The sequence below is a fragment of the Notothenia coriiceps genome, unplaced genomic scaffold (assembly GCF_000735185.1).
Source record: "Notothenia coriiceps isolate Sejong01 unplaced genomic scaffold, NC01 NC01_scaffold00017075, whole genome shotgun sequence".
Classification (NCBI taxonomy): Eukaryota; Metazoa; Chordata; class Actinopteri; order Perciformes; family Nototheniidae; genus Notothenia; species Notothenia coriiceps.
This window is the reverse complement of record NW_011349776.1, coordinates 384,681-403,043: the sequence shown is the minus strand read 5'-3', so window position 1 is coordinate 403,043 and position 18,363 is coordinate 384,681. Positions and strand designations below refer to the sequence as shown.

Sequence of the window (18,363 nt, the reverse complement as noted above, 5' to 3'; positions counted from 1 at the left end):
TCTCTCCCTAGGGAGAGGGTCCCTTGCCTGTCCTGCACGGTTATCTACGGCACGACATTTAGCTTCTCTATTACTGTAAAATGTCGTCATCCCACTTGGTTTACAAAGCGCTTTACGTACACCAGCTTATATTATGCTTCGTAGTGCGTAAAATTTTCCAAAAAGCGGACGGCAACAGACCAGTCTGAACAGTTTCCTAATTAAAGTACCAAAAATGATTTGGCCCATAGTCCATACAACAATGTAAAAACTTTGCACATAATGTTAATTTAAAAATTAATACCTAAGAAGAGAGATCAAATCGCAAAGGCTGAGTCGGGGGAAACAAACAAACGGAGCTATTGGTGACTAAATCAGCCGCGGTCCTTTTTTTCCACTTTTTCATCCGGGGCCCGGTTTGATCGCCGGGTTTCACCTTCGCGGTGGTTTTCTTGCCCCGGGGAGCGTACGTCACCTTTGTGTGGTAATTTCCGGTAACCCCGTCACTAACCTCTCTGTAGAAAGGAATAGGAAAGTTGATCCAAAACTAAACTTCGAAAATATTCATTCTAATTGTATACCATCAAATTTCTTCGGCTATAATACGAAAACCTCAAAAGGGCAAGGTAAACAGTACAATATAGCAAAAAACACGTAGCATTTAGCAGACGATGCCGATTTATATTAAACCAAGAACGCATGAGCATACCGGGATGGGAGAGACTGTAATATAATACAAAGTTCACACTGAGGTTTCTCCCATTTTCCCCTTTAAACTGTGGGTTTTTCTCCGGAGGTTTTTCATTGTACGATGTGAGGGTCTAAGGACAGAGGGTGTCGTTTTCTCATACTGATATTCTGTACAAACTGTGCTGTTGTATTTGCTGTAAAGTATCTTTACTGGAGGTTATTTTTTATTATATGTAGCAGCACTTTGGCTCGACCAAAAATCGTTTAAAAATGTGCTATATAAATAAAACTTGATTTGATTTGTTGTCTAAGTGGAGATCGGCTAAGCTAACGCAATATAGGACCGTCCACACTCACATCAACGGCCTATACAGACATAAATAAACCAGCGACTGTACTCGCCATGACACAGACAGTCAGTCGTCTGTACTTGTTTAACTTGTGTCTAGTTTCTGAACAGATATGAGGAGCTTGAGTGCAAACAGCTAACGGCTGATGTTGTTTTTTCTGGGGTGCTCACGGGTGCTCATTGAAGATGATGTCAAGGCTCCGCCTACACTGCGTTACTATAGTTACTGCCCACGCTCCTAAACTGTAATGGAAGCGCAGCATTAAAGTGAGCCGGGCCTAAGAAGGCCTAACCACACCGAGCGAGGCCTGCGGTGGAAATGCGCCATTAGACTGACTACTGGAGGAAGCTGTTATAAATACAGCAAGACATGTTTCTTATATTCGTATCTCGTTCAAAGCTTCACTTAAAAAACGCGTTTGTGATTTGCATACGCCCCAAAACACATTAACAATAACAGATTGCATGAAACCATTTTGTATTGTGATGAGTAAACTCTGGAAGTTTTGGCTCACACCGTCAGTTCACAAACTAAACAACACATGGACAGACAGGCGTGGACCGCTTGGCTCCTCCACCACTGACGCATTTACTCAGTCTGGAGATTTATCTTAAAAAAACATTGTATATTTTATCATTGTTGTGCAAAAGCCCTGCGTTCATAAGCCTAAAGGTCATAGAAGAGCAGAAGAAGCATGAAGGTTATATTCCGTGCAATAAATCTCCATAGCAACTTTCTTTTTTAAAACCCTTTCTAAGCCTTCCTCATGTGTTTGTTGCTAATTCCACCACAAACAGAGTAGCTGTGCAAAGGGCAAATACAGCTAGGTTGCATAGTGATTTCTATTTATATCTCCTTTACACTAAGCCTCAAGTTCACAGTTCACCCGAGGTTCACTCCAATGTTGTGCAGTTTCTTGGTAACTGAGAGGAATAGATCAACTAATTAGAAAGAAAACTAAGCTGGGAGACGCTCCAATTTACCGCCATATATGAAAGAGAAGCAGTTACAGAAGAATTACACCGATCAGCCTACTGACCTAGGCTGCTCAATGAATCGTATTTTAATCGCAATTATGATTATGGCTTGCAACGATTACGAAAACAACGTAATCGAAAATCGTTTTTAATAATCGTGATATCAATTATTGACCGAAATAATCGAGATTATGATTTTTGCCATAATCGAGCAGCCCTACACTGACCTGTTTATTACAAGCTCAAAAATGGATAACACTGGGAGAAAAAAAATACAGCTAACTTAATACTGAATACCAAAAGACATGATATAACATAAGACCATAAGGATTCACACAAAGAATCACAAACATGTTTACGCTCTAACTAAAGCAGTTTGTACGATAAATTACACAGGACAGACTGGCTTTGAAGGACTTTTCTCTCTATACTAAATGGATATCCTAAACAACACAAACACTGTCAGACTTTAAAGGCATCCTTTTTCATTTTTTGGAAATGTGCATCGTGTTGCACCGACTAAAGGGACTGATGTACTCAGTCGACAGCTGTGGTCACCGACGTCACAGGGACCCTTGTGTACTCACAGATGCGGAGAGTATAATTTTGGCTTTAAATGTTACGATCAATATCACTCTCTTAATTTAGAATCTAACTACAGTTGGCGTAGCTTAGCATAAAGACTCGACAGTATTCCTTGAAGGGACCAATATGTAAGATTTGGGGGGATACAGTGTTTCGAGGGCACTGCATCTTATTTATGAGATCGATTTGTGGCGGACGATATTTAATTGTGGCGTCCCGTCACAAACAAATCAATGTATGGGAAACACTGGGATCTATTAGCATTTAGCAGAGATGGCCATTTACATTTGTAATATTCTCAAACTAACAACTGTTGTAGTTCAGAATTAGCTTTTTATTTCAACGTAGGGAGCAGGTCCTCTACCACAAATTATTCCATGTCGCACTGCCATTTTTCTACAGTAGCTCAGTAAGGACAAACTAAACACTGGCATTATAGGTGGCCTTTCACTTGTGTCTATAGGTATAGACACAAGTGGAAGGCCACCTACAGTTCCTCACATGCTTGGAAAGGGAGGAAGATGTTATAATTTGGTTGGATGGCACTACATAAAGATCAAGTTTATTACCGAGCTAGGTCATACAGTCAGAATCCTACGACATATATAACCAATATAAAAATTGCAAATGTATGCAAAATGCTGTTCAATATTTGTTAGCAGGGTATCTAAAAAACAATACATTTAAGAAATGTGCTGAACAAGTACTGGCTTATTTATTGAATCGTCTCCTTCTTTGTTTTTTTATCAAACCAATATGTAAAACTTGCACCATCACCAAATAGTTCTGTCTCCAAAGAGTTCTCTGGAACATCTGAGGCGAGGCTGATCCTTTTGAATCAGAATCAAGTGCCGTTTGTTGTGCATGGTTGCTTTGTGGATTGAACTGACCCATTTCAATTCACCGCCAACTCATCTCTCATGCAACACACACACACGGTTTCTGAGTGGGGGGTGCAGAGGACCCTCCTCCTCTTCCAGCAGTGCTCATAGCTAACATCTAACCGTGTGGAAGACTTTGATTCACACAGATCAAAAGGAGCTATTTAAAAGGAGAAAGACCTTTTAGAAACGTACTCTAATCCTCCAACACGTGCCAGACAACCGACCGTCTGCACTCTCAGCAGACTGAATCCCACATTCTTGGTCGAAGCAGCTACCTCTTGCAGTTTTAATACAATCTATGAGCTGCAGGGGGAGGTGAGAGACAACTGTTCTTCATAGACTTAGATCGAAAGCATCCATTTCCCCCATCACAGGCCGGGGTATCAAACTATTTTTATCAGCCGTGGGTGTTCGTACTGTGACTACGCTGACTGGTCTTGCCTCTCCTCTCTTATGTGCATTGATTCAGAGCTGTTACGCAACGCTCTGCCCCCCATCCTCTTACGGATTAGACACTCCAACTCCCACACCTCCACCTCGCTGCCTACACACACTTCCAGCGCACAAGGGCACACCAACTGTATCAGCTCTTGCTTGACTATTAATGCCTCGGCTCAGCGGAGTAACCTTAGGCGTGCTCCTCTACACACTGACATCATGTTTATTCATCTCTCCTATGCAGTATGATAAGTGCTACACTTCCTCTCATTCATGGCTGGGACATGTATTAATATTAAGTCAGTATTGGGACATGAGCATAGATATCCTAGAAGTGGTACATTTTGTTCATAAGTTTTTTCTGGCTTCTTTCTGTACATCAAGACTGTTTTATCTCTTCTGTTATATGCCACTGAGGCTTTTTATCCACATTTCTGAGGATTAATAATACAAATGTCATTGTGTAACTTTGTTAAAGCATAAATGAACAGCCCAATATTTATATAGGTCTGTCCTCTTCTTAAGAAATGTTAAGTCGACTAGCATACATTTTGGATTTTGGTTATCTTATCAGATGAGATGTGCTCATAATATTCTTTAACATCAGAAATTTAGCAGGAAAAAAATCAATGATGGACGACAAAAATCTGTGTCGACTTATCGACTAAAGCTGGTAGCCCTAGATATCAAGTATTTTCCTCAGAAATCTTGTGATAGCCGTGGTAACAATATCTGAAATTAACAACTCACCCCATGCCTGCATGCTTGCTCATTCAGAGCTTTGACCCAGGTCCTCTGCCAGTGCTCTCTGAAGGACTTGAAGGAGAACAGAGAGGTCAACAGGCCTTTCACCCCTGCCTCAGATGAAGCCCCTGCACCCCGGCCCGAGCGGAGCTTCAGCAGGAAGCCCCACGCTCCTCCAGCCAGGCTCTGCTGGGGCTGTGTGATGGAGAGCTGCTGCCAGGCTATATCTCTCCTGTCCTGCTTGGCTGTCTTCCTGGATCCCCACAGACGCAGCACGGTCAGCAAGTACTGGAGCAGCCATCCCAGCACAATGAGTAGGGAGGTTAGGAAGAGACCTACCAGACACAGCCAGCCCAACTCCTGGAGCTCCATCACCGTCTCCTGGAGCCTCTCATACCACCAGGTCCAGATGGAAATATCAGGACTGTCAATCAGAGCAGATCCGCTGAAGAACCCTGTGAGTAGAGGCAAAATACATCAGTCAGTCATCTTGATTCAATGTGTAATAACAATGTATAACCCAAAATGCAAAGGGGATGCACAGACACGGAGGCTATGACCACTTTGACTTTAATATGCTTGGTTTTATATCCCATACAACACACCATGCATATGAAGCAAAAAGCCCTTGAACCTGCGTTAACGTTACGTAGATAAGGATTAATTGTGCATTATCTAAGAGGACGATGTAGCAGCAGGTTCATTCGGAAAATATAACAACAGATTATAAATTGTAGCTTCATAACAACCTACCGTTTAACTTGAACAGTCCGTGCTGCAGGCTGCAGGGTAACGAACGCGATGCATTGGTAACATGAAGCTGGTTTCATGGCGATGACCTGCCAACAGCAAATGTGTTTGTCCCATCTCCAAATCTGAAGCGACGTTTTGACTGAGGTCTCCCTGCGGTCATTAATAGATTCAAAATGAAGCCTCCTGTCCTCTGTAAGAACCGACAGAGTCCGGAGGGTTTAGGCTCTCCGCTGTTCGTACCCTGCTATCTCTGTCGCCTCTCCACAATGATGGTTTGATAAAGAAAGAGCAGTGGAGCCCCACAGGTGGCGCTGCAGAGGAACGCATCGGTAAAACGGATGTGAAAGGTGGAGCTTTCAAAATGAAAGCATGAAACATTAATTAGTTCAGTCTGGCAAACGCGAAGCAGGCAACAACACGGGGTTCACTGTTATTTCGTCACTTGGCCGTTTTTTTTTAAAATATCCGCTTTAAAAACAAAATAATAAAGGTTCTGAATTATTATTACACGATATAAACTTTTATTTTGAAAAGATAGAGCGAAAGTACCTCCTCCGGTTGCTTATAGGACGTGGAGTTTAGACAACCAGGCAGTGAGTAGATATTAGCATCAATAACATGTAATAAAAGATGGTATGGATCACCATTGTAACTTGTTGGTTTATTTCTCCGTGACACCGGAAGCACGGAGCTGTATTTTTGCTTTGAAATAACGATATGACATGTGTTTACCTCAGTGAGGACAACCAAAGCTCGTTGATCGATCGCCTCGTCAGATTAGCTTGAAACGTGATTTGATCTGTCAGAAAAGGACCACCGAAATGGCTGCAAACATGTCACCTGTTCCCGTCCTGCCGCTGGTGATCAACTGCTTCCTGTCTATGCTCGGGTGTCTGGCAACACTGAAACTCATTCCTGCTTTCAAAGACCATTTCATCTCAGCCAGGTTGTACGGAATGGACCTAAACAAAACGTCCAAAAAGGAAGTGTGAGTCATATCTTATCTAACCTATGATTACATATCCTTATAAAGTTTTAAGTTGGATATGCTACTTCTTGCTTGGAAGTCACATGTGATTGTTATTCCTTCACTAACTCTCCTCTTGTTTCTCTTCCTGGTGCTGCAGCCCAGAGTCCCAAGGAGTGATCAGTGGGACTGTCTTCCTCATCATCCTCTTCTGCTTCATCCCAGTGCCTTTCCTTAGCTGCTTTGTAGGAGAGAAGTGCATGGGCTTCCCACATGATGAGGTGGGTCTATCTATGCGTAACAAACCTGTGTGTTTTTATCAAATCTAAAACTCAACTGCTGTTTGTTTTTGCTCAGTTAGTACAGCTGATAGGCGCACTTCTGGCCATCTGCTGCATGATCTTCCTGGGCTTTGCTGACGACGTGCTGAACCTGCGATGGAGACACAAACTCCTGCTTCCCACCCTGGCTTCCCTGCCGCTGCTCATGGTCTATTTTACCAACTTCGGCAACACAGTCATCGTGGTGCCCAAGCCTTTCAGAGCCCTGCTTGGGCTGCACTTGGATTTGGGTGAGTCATGCGGTTGTTTTATACACCTTTCACATCGTACAGCTCCCAAAAGGTCTCAAGATGTTCCCAGGCCAGATGAGATGAATAATCCCTCAAGCAGGATGCGAAGGGGTTCTCTTTGTCCGTCCGTAAACATAGGCGTAGCCGGTTAAATAAAGCTCAAAAAGTTTGATTTACAAAGACAAAAAAATATATACTGTTTGACCAGAATATTGAAATAGAATAAATTAAATAAACTTAATCAAAATGAGGTTTTCTTTCAATTAAATATTCAGTACACAAAATCCAAGAGCTGTTGCCTTCGCTGCAAGATTATCAGAATGGCAGTCCAGGGCCAACACAGTCCCTGATAAACACATAGCCCCTCCCCATTGGCTTAGCGTCAATTAGTTACAGTTGAGAGAAGAGCATTATCTGCTTGTGAACATTATTTTATCGTCACAAGATCTTAGTCTCGGCTGTAATTTTCATATTTACTCGTTTAATGTATGTTTCCTCTGCAGGTATTCTCTACTACGTATACATGGGGATGCTTGCTGTGTTCTGCACAAATGCCATCAACATCCTAGCAGGCATCAACGGCATCGAGTCGGGTCAAGCCCTCTTCATCTCCGGCTCCATCATCGTCTTCAACCTGTTGGAGCTCAGCGGTGTGTGGCTGTTCACTCTCTCTCATCACGGGCATCACAGATCATACCCTCTGGATGTCATGAGTGTATTGTACAAATTGATTGATCAAACTTGACATTCCTTGAATAATTAAATACAGTTAAGGAATAATAAGAGGGGAGTTTTCGTATCACACCGCAATCATTTGTCACCCTTTTCAAATTGAAAGTGATCATTTATGAATGTTTTATAGTCCTTCCTGTTGCACAAAAATCCTTTTTACATTCAAAATGCTGAAATGTTTATTCTAACTATCAGTTTGTTGTCTAATCTTATTTCTCAGGAGATTACCGTGATGACCATGTTTTCTCCCTCTACTTCATGTTACCATTCTTCTTCACCACATTAGCACTTTTTTACCACAACTGGTAAGTTAAACCTAATAGAGTGCCGCAGTGACGCGTCCTAAAACCCGGAAGTAAACTCTTTCCGGTTCCTTCGACAAAAACGCAATGCAATTTCTCCACAGGATTTTGGAAAATAGCTGGAAATAAGGTCTGTGGTTGAGACACACTTAAGAGACGGATCACGTTTTGTTCAGCCGGATAATCTCCACATGTCTACCCTACTTTTATAATTTTCTAATCATAAATCTAGTCGCCAGAAGCAAAATGCTAACGTTATGCTATAAACGAACTACAGCATGGTCGCTGCTTCAACGTCACGCCAACTTAAGATCCATATTCAAACATAAAGATTCTAAATGGTACAAGTTGAAGCGTTTGTTTTAACATTTTGCAGGATGCAGCTACTTGCTTTCAAGCAGAACACAGGGGAAAACAAACTTAGCGGCAGTGTTTACGTGTTCGGCGTAATGACGTAAAACGGCCTCGACAACTTCTGTAGTCCTATTCAGCCACATGGTAACAACCATCGTTTTTATAGACGTTTTTCAAACTCTTCAAAAATTACCAGTGGGGTCACTGCTGATGTATTTAATGTTGTAGAACAAAACGTGATCCGTCTCTTCAATGTGTCTCAACCACAGACCTTATTTCCAGACATTTTTCAAAACCCTATGGGGAAATTGCATTGCTTTTTTGTCGAAGGAACTGGAAGTGGTAAAAATGCTAACTTACTTCCGGGTTTTAGGACGCGTCACTGTGGCACTCTATATCCGGGGGTATAAAAACTGTTATATCTATATATATATATATGTGAACTATATCTACATCTATATTGATGTGTACTTCAAAGTGATGTGCCTCTATATTATCTCAACTTGCAACCTTTTTTGGTCCCAGGTACCCTTCATCTGTGTTTGTTGGAGACACTTTCTGCTACTTTGCTGGGATGACCTTCGCTGTAGTCGGCATCCTGGGACACTTCAGCAAAACAATGCTGCTGTTCTTCCTTCCTCAAGTGGTGAACTTTGTCTACTCCTTGCCTCAGCTTTTTCACGTCATTCCCTGTCCCAGACACCGGCTCCCCAGGTAACCATGCATGAACTTAAAATGGGTTTTTAACATTTCTTATACATGCTGATTATGTACCATCATTGTCTGCCTTTTTGTTCCTTTGTTTCTCCCAATGACAGGCTGAATCCAGACACAGGCAAACTGGAGATGAGCTACTCTAAATTTAAAAGAAAAGACCTCTCTAAGTTAGGACACCTCATTCTGAAGGTAAGGCTCTTGTTCTATGATTCTCTAGTTTAAAAATAGCTTGAACATTTTGTCAAGAGAAAAATAATAAATGGAGAAATAATCATTTAATTCACTAATTGTTCATACTCTGTTTAGCACACATTACTTGACCTGATTAAACCTGGAGTACCATTTTAGCAGCATAAAATAATTTCAACATGTGGGCAGCAATTCATAGATCTTATAGCAGGTAACAGTAAAAATAAAAAGTGCATGTATTGAGTTTTACTAGGTGGGTAATCACATGTGAGGCAGGCTTTCTGCTGTGTGTATTCATTTCTAACAATATTATCCTCTACAGGTAGCAGAGTTATTAAAGCTGCTAGAGGTGCGACGAGGCCAGAAGGGAGATGATGAATTTATTGAGTGCAACAACATGACATTAATAAATCTGGTTCTGAAATGTCTCGGTCCTATCCATGAGAGAAACCTCACAGTCATCATGCTCGTCATGCAGGTACAACAAAGCTCCTGCTGTTTTGAAATGACAAGGGAATAGTGTTACGATGTGACTGTCACACCGGATGATCCTTTCTGTTCCTCTCCCAGGTGATGGGCAGCGCAGTGGCTTTTGGGATCCGTTACCATCTGGTGCGTCTCTTCTACGATGTCTAGACAGCCTTCTGGGAAAGGAGGAGCGAACGCTGACGGAGAAAATGATATTGTTCTATGGATCTATTTCACAGGCTTGTGTTTCATCTGCCTTTTGATAGTTTCCATTACCTCACTGTTACTTTCCGCCTAAGACTTTACCTGCAGTAAAGACAAAGGGCAAGGTTCAAATATATATTTCAATTGACAGAACAGTATCACATACAGCATCAACTGCAAGGGGTCAACAGCAGTGTTCTCCTAAATGTCAGTGAATACAAGCAGGAAGAAGTAAATGGGTATGAGTGATTAATGAAGGTATATTTTTGTACTGTTTTTTTAGAGGAAAGTACAGAAGGTGGGCATGATGCTCAGTAATCAGAGCAGCCAACATAAACTGATGGCTGCTTCTAAATTGCTACTATTTGAAAACAGATATAAGGAGGGTATGGTATACGGAAAATATTCACGCGGTGCTCTATTGCTCGAATCTGCTGTTAAAGCAAAAATGGCTATGGTTAAATGAACTCGTTCTCTTCATTTCCCATGACTCAATCCATACATAATATGAATGAATAAGTTAATATATGATTTTTGTTTGTTTGTTATTTTTACCTCTAAACAAACGCACACACAATGTCATTGTGAAGAGGTACAAATACTTGTATCAGCGTGAAAACAGCAAGTAAGGTGAATACATGTTCATAGAGAGGATATTAAAAGTGAGATGTCTCGATTGTTCATAAAACGTTACTTAAGTTCGATAGAAGGTGAATGGTGCCCTGATGAGAAAAAGAAGAATTGATTGTTTATAACTTTGTTGGTATTATTGGATACAAAGCTGTATTTTTATGACTGATATGCATTTTTCCCCTAAGCGTTCAGCATAAATCAATGTGAAGTAAACTCGCACTGGATTATCTTTCTAAGGAATGTATCTACAAGTGAGAAACTGTTTACTGTTGAAATGGAAGCCTCAAATTGAGACATTTGAAATAAAGAGGTTTTGGGTCATTATTTGCAGTCGTTTAAAAAGTATTACGTTTCTTAAGAGATAGCAACAGCAATATGACAATGTATACAAATAAAAGGCATGCATTGACAACTGTATTATCAGGATATGTATCAACTATCAAACGTCATAATTAAACATTTTCAGAGATATTATTATTGTATAAATTGGCCAACAAGTTAAAAAACAGTCCAGAAATTATAAAGATGAAGTCAACATATTGTTTACAGTTCTTTAATGCTAAATGTACAGGCAGGGGTCATTCTCAAAAATGTTGAGATTATGTGTCTTTAAATATATACCTGAAAGACTTGACAAATATATTTCACGTCAGTATTGGCTTTAGAAATTCAGAAGCTTCCTAAAAGAAACACCTCAGTATCTAAAAAACAGTAACTCAGTAACTTACAATATCTTATATTTTAATATTTCTCTGACGTACATCAAATCGCAAAGGATTTGTATGAAGCTCTTAGTGTTCTGTTGTCTATGGGCAGAACATATTACGACAGGTCAGAACTGTTGAAGAATGCGTTGTTTCTGGGGAAACATTTGCGCTGCACACTCCGTTTTTTTTCGGCTGGCCAAAACAATTCAATGTTTCATCACGTCTGTGCTTTTTAACAGTACGTTGTTGTGTTGAAAGACCTATTCTGTTAACATTTTTGACAGTCTCAGTGTTTTCTTCTTATTTTCCAGAATGTTATTTGTAAAGGTGTAACGTACGGAGAGCTTGTACATGTTTAGAGTCTATAAACACAACTTGCCAACCAACACACAGGACTAGCTAGCTCCAGGTTATGGTCCAGTGTTATAGCTTTAGTCGGATAAAAGTTAACACATGACACATTATACGTATTTATGACCCAGAGAGATGGCACCAAGCAAACGGATTCTGAAGAAACCGCTGAAGGTGGATTGTGAATGGAGTTCGTGCCAGGAGTCCTTCAGTCGGATGGACAACTTCTGCAGGCACGCGGAGAGTCACCTGAGTGCTCTGGACGAGGAGCAGCAAGAAGAGAAAATAGAAGGTGAGTAGGTTTTAGTATTATTGTTTAAAGTATATCTATATTGTTTATTCAGAGCTGTAGCAAGCTATTTGGAAATAATGCATACTAAACTGGCTCTTTAATTGTGATACATCGATAATAAATATTGACTACACAGACTGTATTTACACTTTACCAATATGACTCACTTCTTCTCATAGGTGTGTAGGGTTTTGTTTTACTTTTTATGAATATTTTTCTGAAAATGTGGCTGTTCTTTAATAAGAAGGAAGGCAATGCAAGTTTATTTATAAACTTTCAACACAAGGCAATTCAAAGTGCTTCACAAAAATGAGAGACATCAAGAGCCGTAAGAAATAGGGCAGTGGAAACACATTATAAAATGGCATTTAAAAACAGTCAGTAAAAAGCAAGGATAAACAAAAAACAAGCTAATATATAAAATACAAGTTACAGTAATAGTTCAAAGAGTCTTCAGGCTGGATTTAAAAGTAGTCAGAGTAGCAACGGACCTGCAGGTTTCTGGTAGTTTGTTCCAGATATTTGGAGCATAATAACTGAACGCTGCTGTTAGTTCTGACTCTGGGGACAGAAAGCAGACCCGTCCCAGAAGACCTGAGAACTCTGGATGGTTCATAATTTAGAAGAAGATCAGATGTATTTTGGGCCTAAACCATTCAATGCTCTATAAACCAGCAACAGTTATCCATTAGCATGCTAACACACTAAGAAAATGGATATTGTAGTGACCACTGTTTATCATAATTCACTCATGGAACTACAGGTTGGGGGTATTGTTCCGCTCGGACACACATGTTGACTGCACCTCCTGTGTACCTACTGTGTGCCCTCCTTTCTCTTCTCCCCTTCTCTTCCTGGCTTCAAGCCGGCACATGTGGTTTTCTGCTGCTCAATGATACATGGTATGCAAAAAGCAGCCAAGATTGCACACAATGTTTTTATGACATGGCTAATACAATATAGCAGAACGGACATATAAATTGCAAGAGAAGGTTGCAAAGCTACATAAAGTGCGAGAGGCAGACACCCCTGTGTAAAGTGCCATTAGCGGCTGATTGCGCGCGATATTTGTTTCTCAACCATCTTTGAGTGTGACCTTCATAGAAACTATGGGAGCAGTGAGCACAATTCCGTGCTCTCAGCTTGGCAGGCTATTCTACATAAGCTGCCTTTTTAATGGAGAAGCCGAGCATGTTTGGGTCCAAAAAGTGCGTTTCACGTCTACGCATGCGACTTCACAGTTCCTCTGGGTTTTGACCATAGTGCCAGCCGTCCAGTGTGTTTTTTTGTAATGGCGTTTTGCGATAGCTTTATGGTTGACCTCTTCAAATCGAATACGCCATTGGTATTACAACACTGGGATGCTCAACCTATTTGCAAGCTATTGCATGGGCTTATGCGTTCGTATTTCGCTGCTATGATGACACATGGACTGCAATGCGATTTTTACAACAATATTTAGATAAAAAATTTACAAGGAAGCCCCTGAATCCAATAAAAAGCGTAAGTTGTCTCATTTGTACAGCTGTGCTAATGAATATCTGCTATGGATTGCCGGAGATTAATGGCGGCTCGACTATGACATGGAAGGCCCTATTGAGATGACAAGCAGCTATTAAATATTTATCAAATCTAGTCATGAGTCATTCAGTAAATCAAAAATGTGCTGATGAACTATGACTCACATATTTATTCAGAGCCATAAATTATGAGCCATTTGCCCACTTAAGAATCAATCAGTCCTCATCATCATGCCCTGTAACTGCAGTCAGGACAACAGGAGTGACTGCTGCACATAATATCCAACCTTAAAGCTCACATTCACTGCAGTTGCATTGTTGGGGCGTGCAACTCAAAGACACAGTGGGGCCAAAATAAAAAAAAATGAGTACTATTCTGAGGGCCGGAACTGGTTCTTGGGATTCAATGTTTATTGCAAAACTTATGAAATGAACTCATTGCCACATATTAAACCTGGAAACTAACAAAGCTTTAAATTATTGCCCCTATGGAAAACAACATTACGATAAATAATCAGTTGCATTTCTTTCTTTTATGATTACATTTCACGGCCACAACCAAGCTTCAAACAATTTTCCCTCAGAAGAGATGGACCAAACATGTCCTGTTGTCGTGGAGCAGCGAAAAAGTTGCCAGAAGAAACATCCATTAAACTCAGTGTGCTGCCCTCTGAGATGCCTAGTTCAGATACTTGGCATCTCAGCATGGGCTGCAGTTCATCCAATGATTGGGGCGTCAGGGCCTCTGAGCTGGAGGAGACCCTCAGGATGCCCGGAGTGAAGGTGTGCGTGCCCAAATATTACCGGCCGGGCCAGATGCTAATGTCATTAGCAAACTTTTCCTGCGGGCCGGAATTAAATCCCACAATGGCCTATTTGGCCCCCGGGCCTGGAGTTTGACGTATGTATGTGGTAGACATTAAAAAAAAGACTGATTCGTTGCCTTACTATGCAATCTTTTTGCTCTTGTTTCAAGGAGAAAGAGACTGGCCTCTGGCAGAGATTGCTGGTTCTCTGTTTCTGTGGAGGGTCCTGAGGAGATGCGGCGACATCTCTTCTTTCACTGTTACCACACAAAACTGAAGCAGTTGGGTCAGCAGGTGCTTAACACCCGGCCAAAAATCGGCACCTGCTCCATCGGCTTCCAGAACTGCAACATCATCCCTGAAATCCCAGACAATTTCATCTGTCTTTGGGAGGAATGTGAGGTAAGCTTGGTGCTGCTGTTAATGAAGGAAAGATTCCTTGCAGTATATCTTGTTTTTAAACCACCTACTCCCACACAGTCGTCAATTTAGTATGCAAGAAAGCAAAGCAGACATCAGAAGGAAAGACTTCTCTCTGCAGCAGTCTGCATCTGTGACACGACAACAGAATAAATAACACTGTCAGCCTCAGTTACATTTATACGCAGTGTTTCCCATACATTCATTATGGGGGGGGTGCTAGTGAATTAATTTGTTTGTAAAGTTTGAGAAACAGAGCCTCGTTGCGGGGAAATTATACAGATGGCTAGTCCGCCCCTGAAAATGTCTATGCAAACGTTATTATTAAAAATAATTTAAAAAAAAAAATTATAAAAAAAATGTATCCCTTTTTTTTTTTCATTTTTATTTTGTAATCATCTCGCGACCCCCACTTTGGGAACCCCTGGTCTAATGGATAGTGGGGTGGGCTGATGATCGGAAGGTTGCGAGTTCAAATCCTGCCTGGAACACCACTACTAGTGTGCCCTTGAGTAAGGCACTCAGCCCTCGGTTACTCCAGGGAGAATGCCCCTGTAATTGGTCATTGTAATTCGCTTTGGAATAAGGTGTCTGCTAAATGCCTGAATTGTAAATTATATTTTTGAGAGAGTAAACCCCACAGATCCGGTGTGTCTCACTCAGAGCAACAGAACAACAAGAACGTTGTCTACAGTAGCCATGAACTTGCATGTATTTTCTTATTTGAGTGGGGGGTGGATGCGTGGGCCACCCGAATAGGTTAAGGGGCCTTTGACTTTTCTGCCCCCACACATAGAATCAAATTCTGTGGGAAACACTGTATACGTTCACCTCATTTTTCTGTTTGGGGAATTTGGAGCAAATTATATCGGGAGCAAAGCAATTAGACACTGCCTTCACTTTCATGTGCACATAGTCAGATACTTTCTTTCATTGAAGTGTTTGTGAAGTACAATTTTTAATCCTTGCTTCTTGAAATCTTAATATTTGTGTTGTTTCTTTTTCTTAAAGCAACCACCATATGAAAACCCAGAGTGGTTCTATCGCCACGTGGAGATGCACAGCCAGTGTATAGAAATACCAGCAGGAGAATATGAATTTCCAATACGATGTGGATGGAAAGGTTTGTAGATTTATGGCTTAAATATCGACTAAACAATAGATTTATGGTCAAAGAGGTTTGTGAAATCTTTATAGGAAGTCACGTAATATTACAATTACAGTTTGCACAATTGACATTTCAAATAAACAAATAAATGCACAAAACAACCGAGGGGATGTGTTAGGAGAAACAAAAGCACATTCAATCAAAGGATAGCCATCTCTAAAATACGTATTGCTTAAACCTTTTTGCAAGTTTCCTGAAATTGGTGTTCTTGTGTTTCATTAAGACAGTAATTTTTTCCCGTGCAAATATTTAGTGTATTATATCATAGCAGTTTTTTACATGATATGTCCGGTTTAAGCCATTTCCTTTGTGATTGCTGACACGTTCTGCTGTGAACTATGATTGTTGGGTTGTTTATTCTAAATTCTGGGCCTGTCACTTTACAGACTGTGAAGCCACGACTAAAGGGCGTGCTAAGCTCCGGGAGCACCTGCGCAGCCACACTCAGGAGAAGCTGGTGGCGTGTCCCGGCTGCGGGGGGATGTATGCAAACAACACCAAGTTCTTTGACCACATCATACGACAGAGTGCCATGGAAGGTAAAAACCAGAGTCATGAACAGACGATTAATAACAAGGAGGTTCGAAATGCAAATATTAGATTAGATTCAACTTTAGTGTCATTACACAGAGTACAAGTACTAAGACAACGAAATGTATTTTACATCCAGCCAGATGTGCAAAACAGTAGTAAAGTGCATAGTTATCTTAAGTATAGTATCAATATATACATCTGACAGTATTTACATTACGTACAGTGTAAGGCAGTATAAATTACATTACAAACAGCAGTTTAGAAAATCTATAGCTATGGTATAAATAAGACACAATACAGAACAAATTGAAATATATTATGGACCGTTTCTGTCTGGTTTATATAACAAGAATAAATCTGAGTGTGCCATAGAAGATCTAGATGTGCGGACATTTAAAAAAACAGATACGTTGGTTGACGTAAGTGAAAAAGTCAGTCCCTGAAATATGAAGCTGAAAAATGAGCATGTCTTCTTGAAGTGATCCTGAGCTCGTCTACGTTCTGCAGGTCAGAGGTTCCAGTGTTCTCACTGTTCCAAACGTTTTGCAACAGAAAGACTTCTGAGAGATCACATGAGGACCCACGGTTAGTGCCGAGTTTATTCATCTGCACGTTTGAACCGCACACTCTCTTACTACTAACAACCATCTGACACACCATGCCTTCATGTTTCAAGAGATGCCCTTGCATTCAATAAAAGCTATTCGGATAGGTGTCTTGTTATAACAACAGTGTCAAGTCATTGAAAACTCATTTCATCATGGTTCCTTGGCATTACATGTTTGACCAGATTGACTATTTCTAGATGATTAAATCTCATCACTTGTTTTTCATTTTGTCTTGTCGCTACAGTGAGCCACTACAAATGCCCGCTGTGTGACATGACTTGTCCGACTCCCTCCGCTCTGCGCAACCACATAAAGTTCCGTCACAGTAACGAGAGGCCGTACAGCTGTGAATACTGCGAGTACAGGTATCACACAGAGCTGCAGCGACTCAAAGCCAAACACACACTGAAAGGATTGTTTTCTTCATACTCCCATCTTTGACTTTGTGTTTTCTAGCTGCAAGAATCTGGTAGACTTGCGCAAACACCTGGACACCCACAGCAGCGAGCCGGCATTTCACTGCGATGTTCCCGGCTGTGGCTTCACTTCCCGAAGCTTCATCACCATGAAGATCCACCACAAAAAGGAGCATGAGGTGAAAAATAGTCGTTATTTATACTCAGCGATATACACCCTATTACACTGTTTTTCATCAATATATTATAGGTCTCAGATATATACAGAACATGTCTCTGAAGTGTTTGGCTCCAAACACCAAACAGATCATTGCAGCATTACCCATAATCCCCTCTGTTTCAGCCCTGTTTCCAAAGTGCTGATTCTCTGTCTGTTACTTTAGATGAAAATAAGGAGCCCCTCCCCACGCCCCTCTGAGAGAGATTTGGTTAAAAAGAACACAATAGGCGCTTTCCCATCGGAGTACTTTTCCTGTTTAGTTCTGATGGTTCCTGGAATTTTGCGTTCACACCAAAAAGAGAACTTAGTTCAGAGAACTTTTACCCCCATTTTCCGTCCCTGCTAGAGAGGTGGTACTTTCCTGGGGAGAAAAAAGTTTCTGATTGGCTGGGCGAATTACAAACCACGCCCCATAAAACTCTGAATCATGCATCAGCATTATTAGCATTAGCATTAGCATTAGCCCAGCACACCAACGGAGAGAGAATCACTTATGGCAAAAAAACAAACAAACATGGGAGCGGTGGAGTGATGAGGAGGTGTCGGCGTTCTGACGATTTACTCGGAAGGCTTCTACTGACCTTGGTTACCTTGGTTGCTGATTGGCTAATGGTTACACAAGCCAAACATCGTTATGACATCATAAAGTGGCCAAAATCTGATCAGCTCATTTTCAGACAGGTTTTTATAGAAACAGATCATGACAAAAAGAGAGTAGTAATCTTTGTTCCTGAAACTTTCAGAGTCTCTTTCCACAGAGGGGACACATGTTGATGTAGAAGAG

At 41.0% G+C, this 18,363-nt stretch overlaps 3 protein-coding genes across 5 annotated transcripts in view; 2 read left to right on the top strand and 1 right to left on the bottom strand.

Annotated features, from left to right (window-relative positions):
* The window catches only part of c2cd2l (c2cd2 like), a 22,449-nt gene extending 16,777 nt beyond the window's left edge, over positions 1-5,672 (bottom strand). For both annotated transcript variants that reach the window (XM_010776623.1, XM_010776624.1), the window contains exons 1-2: positions 5,401-5,672; positions 4,654-5,102 (exon numbers count right to left, since the gene is read on the bottom strand). In XM_010776623.1, the coding sequence (XP_010774925.1) occupies positions 4,654-5,019 (366 nt within the window). In that variant the 5' untranslated portion in view covers positions 5,020-5,102; positions 5,401-5,672. The remainder of the gene's footprint in view (positions 1-4,653; positions 5,103-5,400) is intronic.
* A 234-nt stretch (positions 5,673-5,906) lies between these two features.
* Positions 5,907-10,867, top strand: dpagt1 (dolichyl-phosphate (UDP-N-acetylglucosamine) N-acetylglucosaminephosphotransferase 1 (GlcNAc-1-P transferase)). 2 transcript variants are annotated; one of them, XM_010776622.1, is made up of 10 exons: positions 5,907-5,993; positions 6,138-6,388; positions 6,528-6,648; positions 6,725-6,938; positions 7,442-7,588; positions 7,891-7,975; positions 8,852-9,040; positions 9,145-9,232; positions 9,555-9,710; positions 9,803-10,867. In XM_010776622.1, exons 2-10 carry the CDS (start codon positions 6,222-6,224, stop codon positions 9,866-9,868), a joined length of 1,233 nt encoding a protein of 410 aa, XP_010774924.1. In that variant the 5' UTR covers positions 5,907-5,993; positions 6,138-6,221; the 3' UTR covers positions 9,869-10,867. The 2 variants fall into 2 exon arrangements, with proteins under 2 accessions (XP_010774924.1, XP_010774923.1); XM_010776621.1 differs by having other exon boundaries at positions 5,959-6,388.
* A 540-nt stretch (positions 10,868-11,407) lies between these two features.
* Positions 11,408-18,363, top strand: part of hinfp (histone H4 transcription factor) — a 7,257-nt gene continuing 301 nt past the window's right edge. Inside the window, exons 1-7 of the mRNA XM_010776638.1 lie at positions 11,408-11,887; positions 14,384-14,615; positions 15,645-15,756; positions 16,188-16,340; positions 16,843-16,920; positions 17,188-17,308; positions 17,400-17,587. Of these exons, the coding sequence (XP_010774940.1) occupies positions 11,781-11,887; positions 14,384-14,615; positions 15,645-15,756; positions 16,188-16,340; positions 16,843-16,920; positions 17,188-17,308; positions 17,400-17,587 (991 nt within the window). The 5' untranslated portion in view covers positions 11,408-11,780. The remainder of the gene's footprint in view (positions 11,888-14,383; positions 14,616-15,644; positions 15,757-16,187; positions 16,341-16,842; positions 16,921-17,187; positions 17,309-17,399; positions 17,588-18,363) is intronic.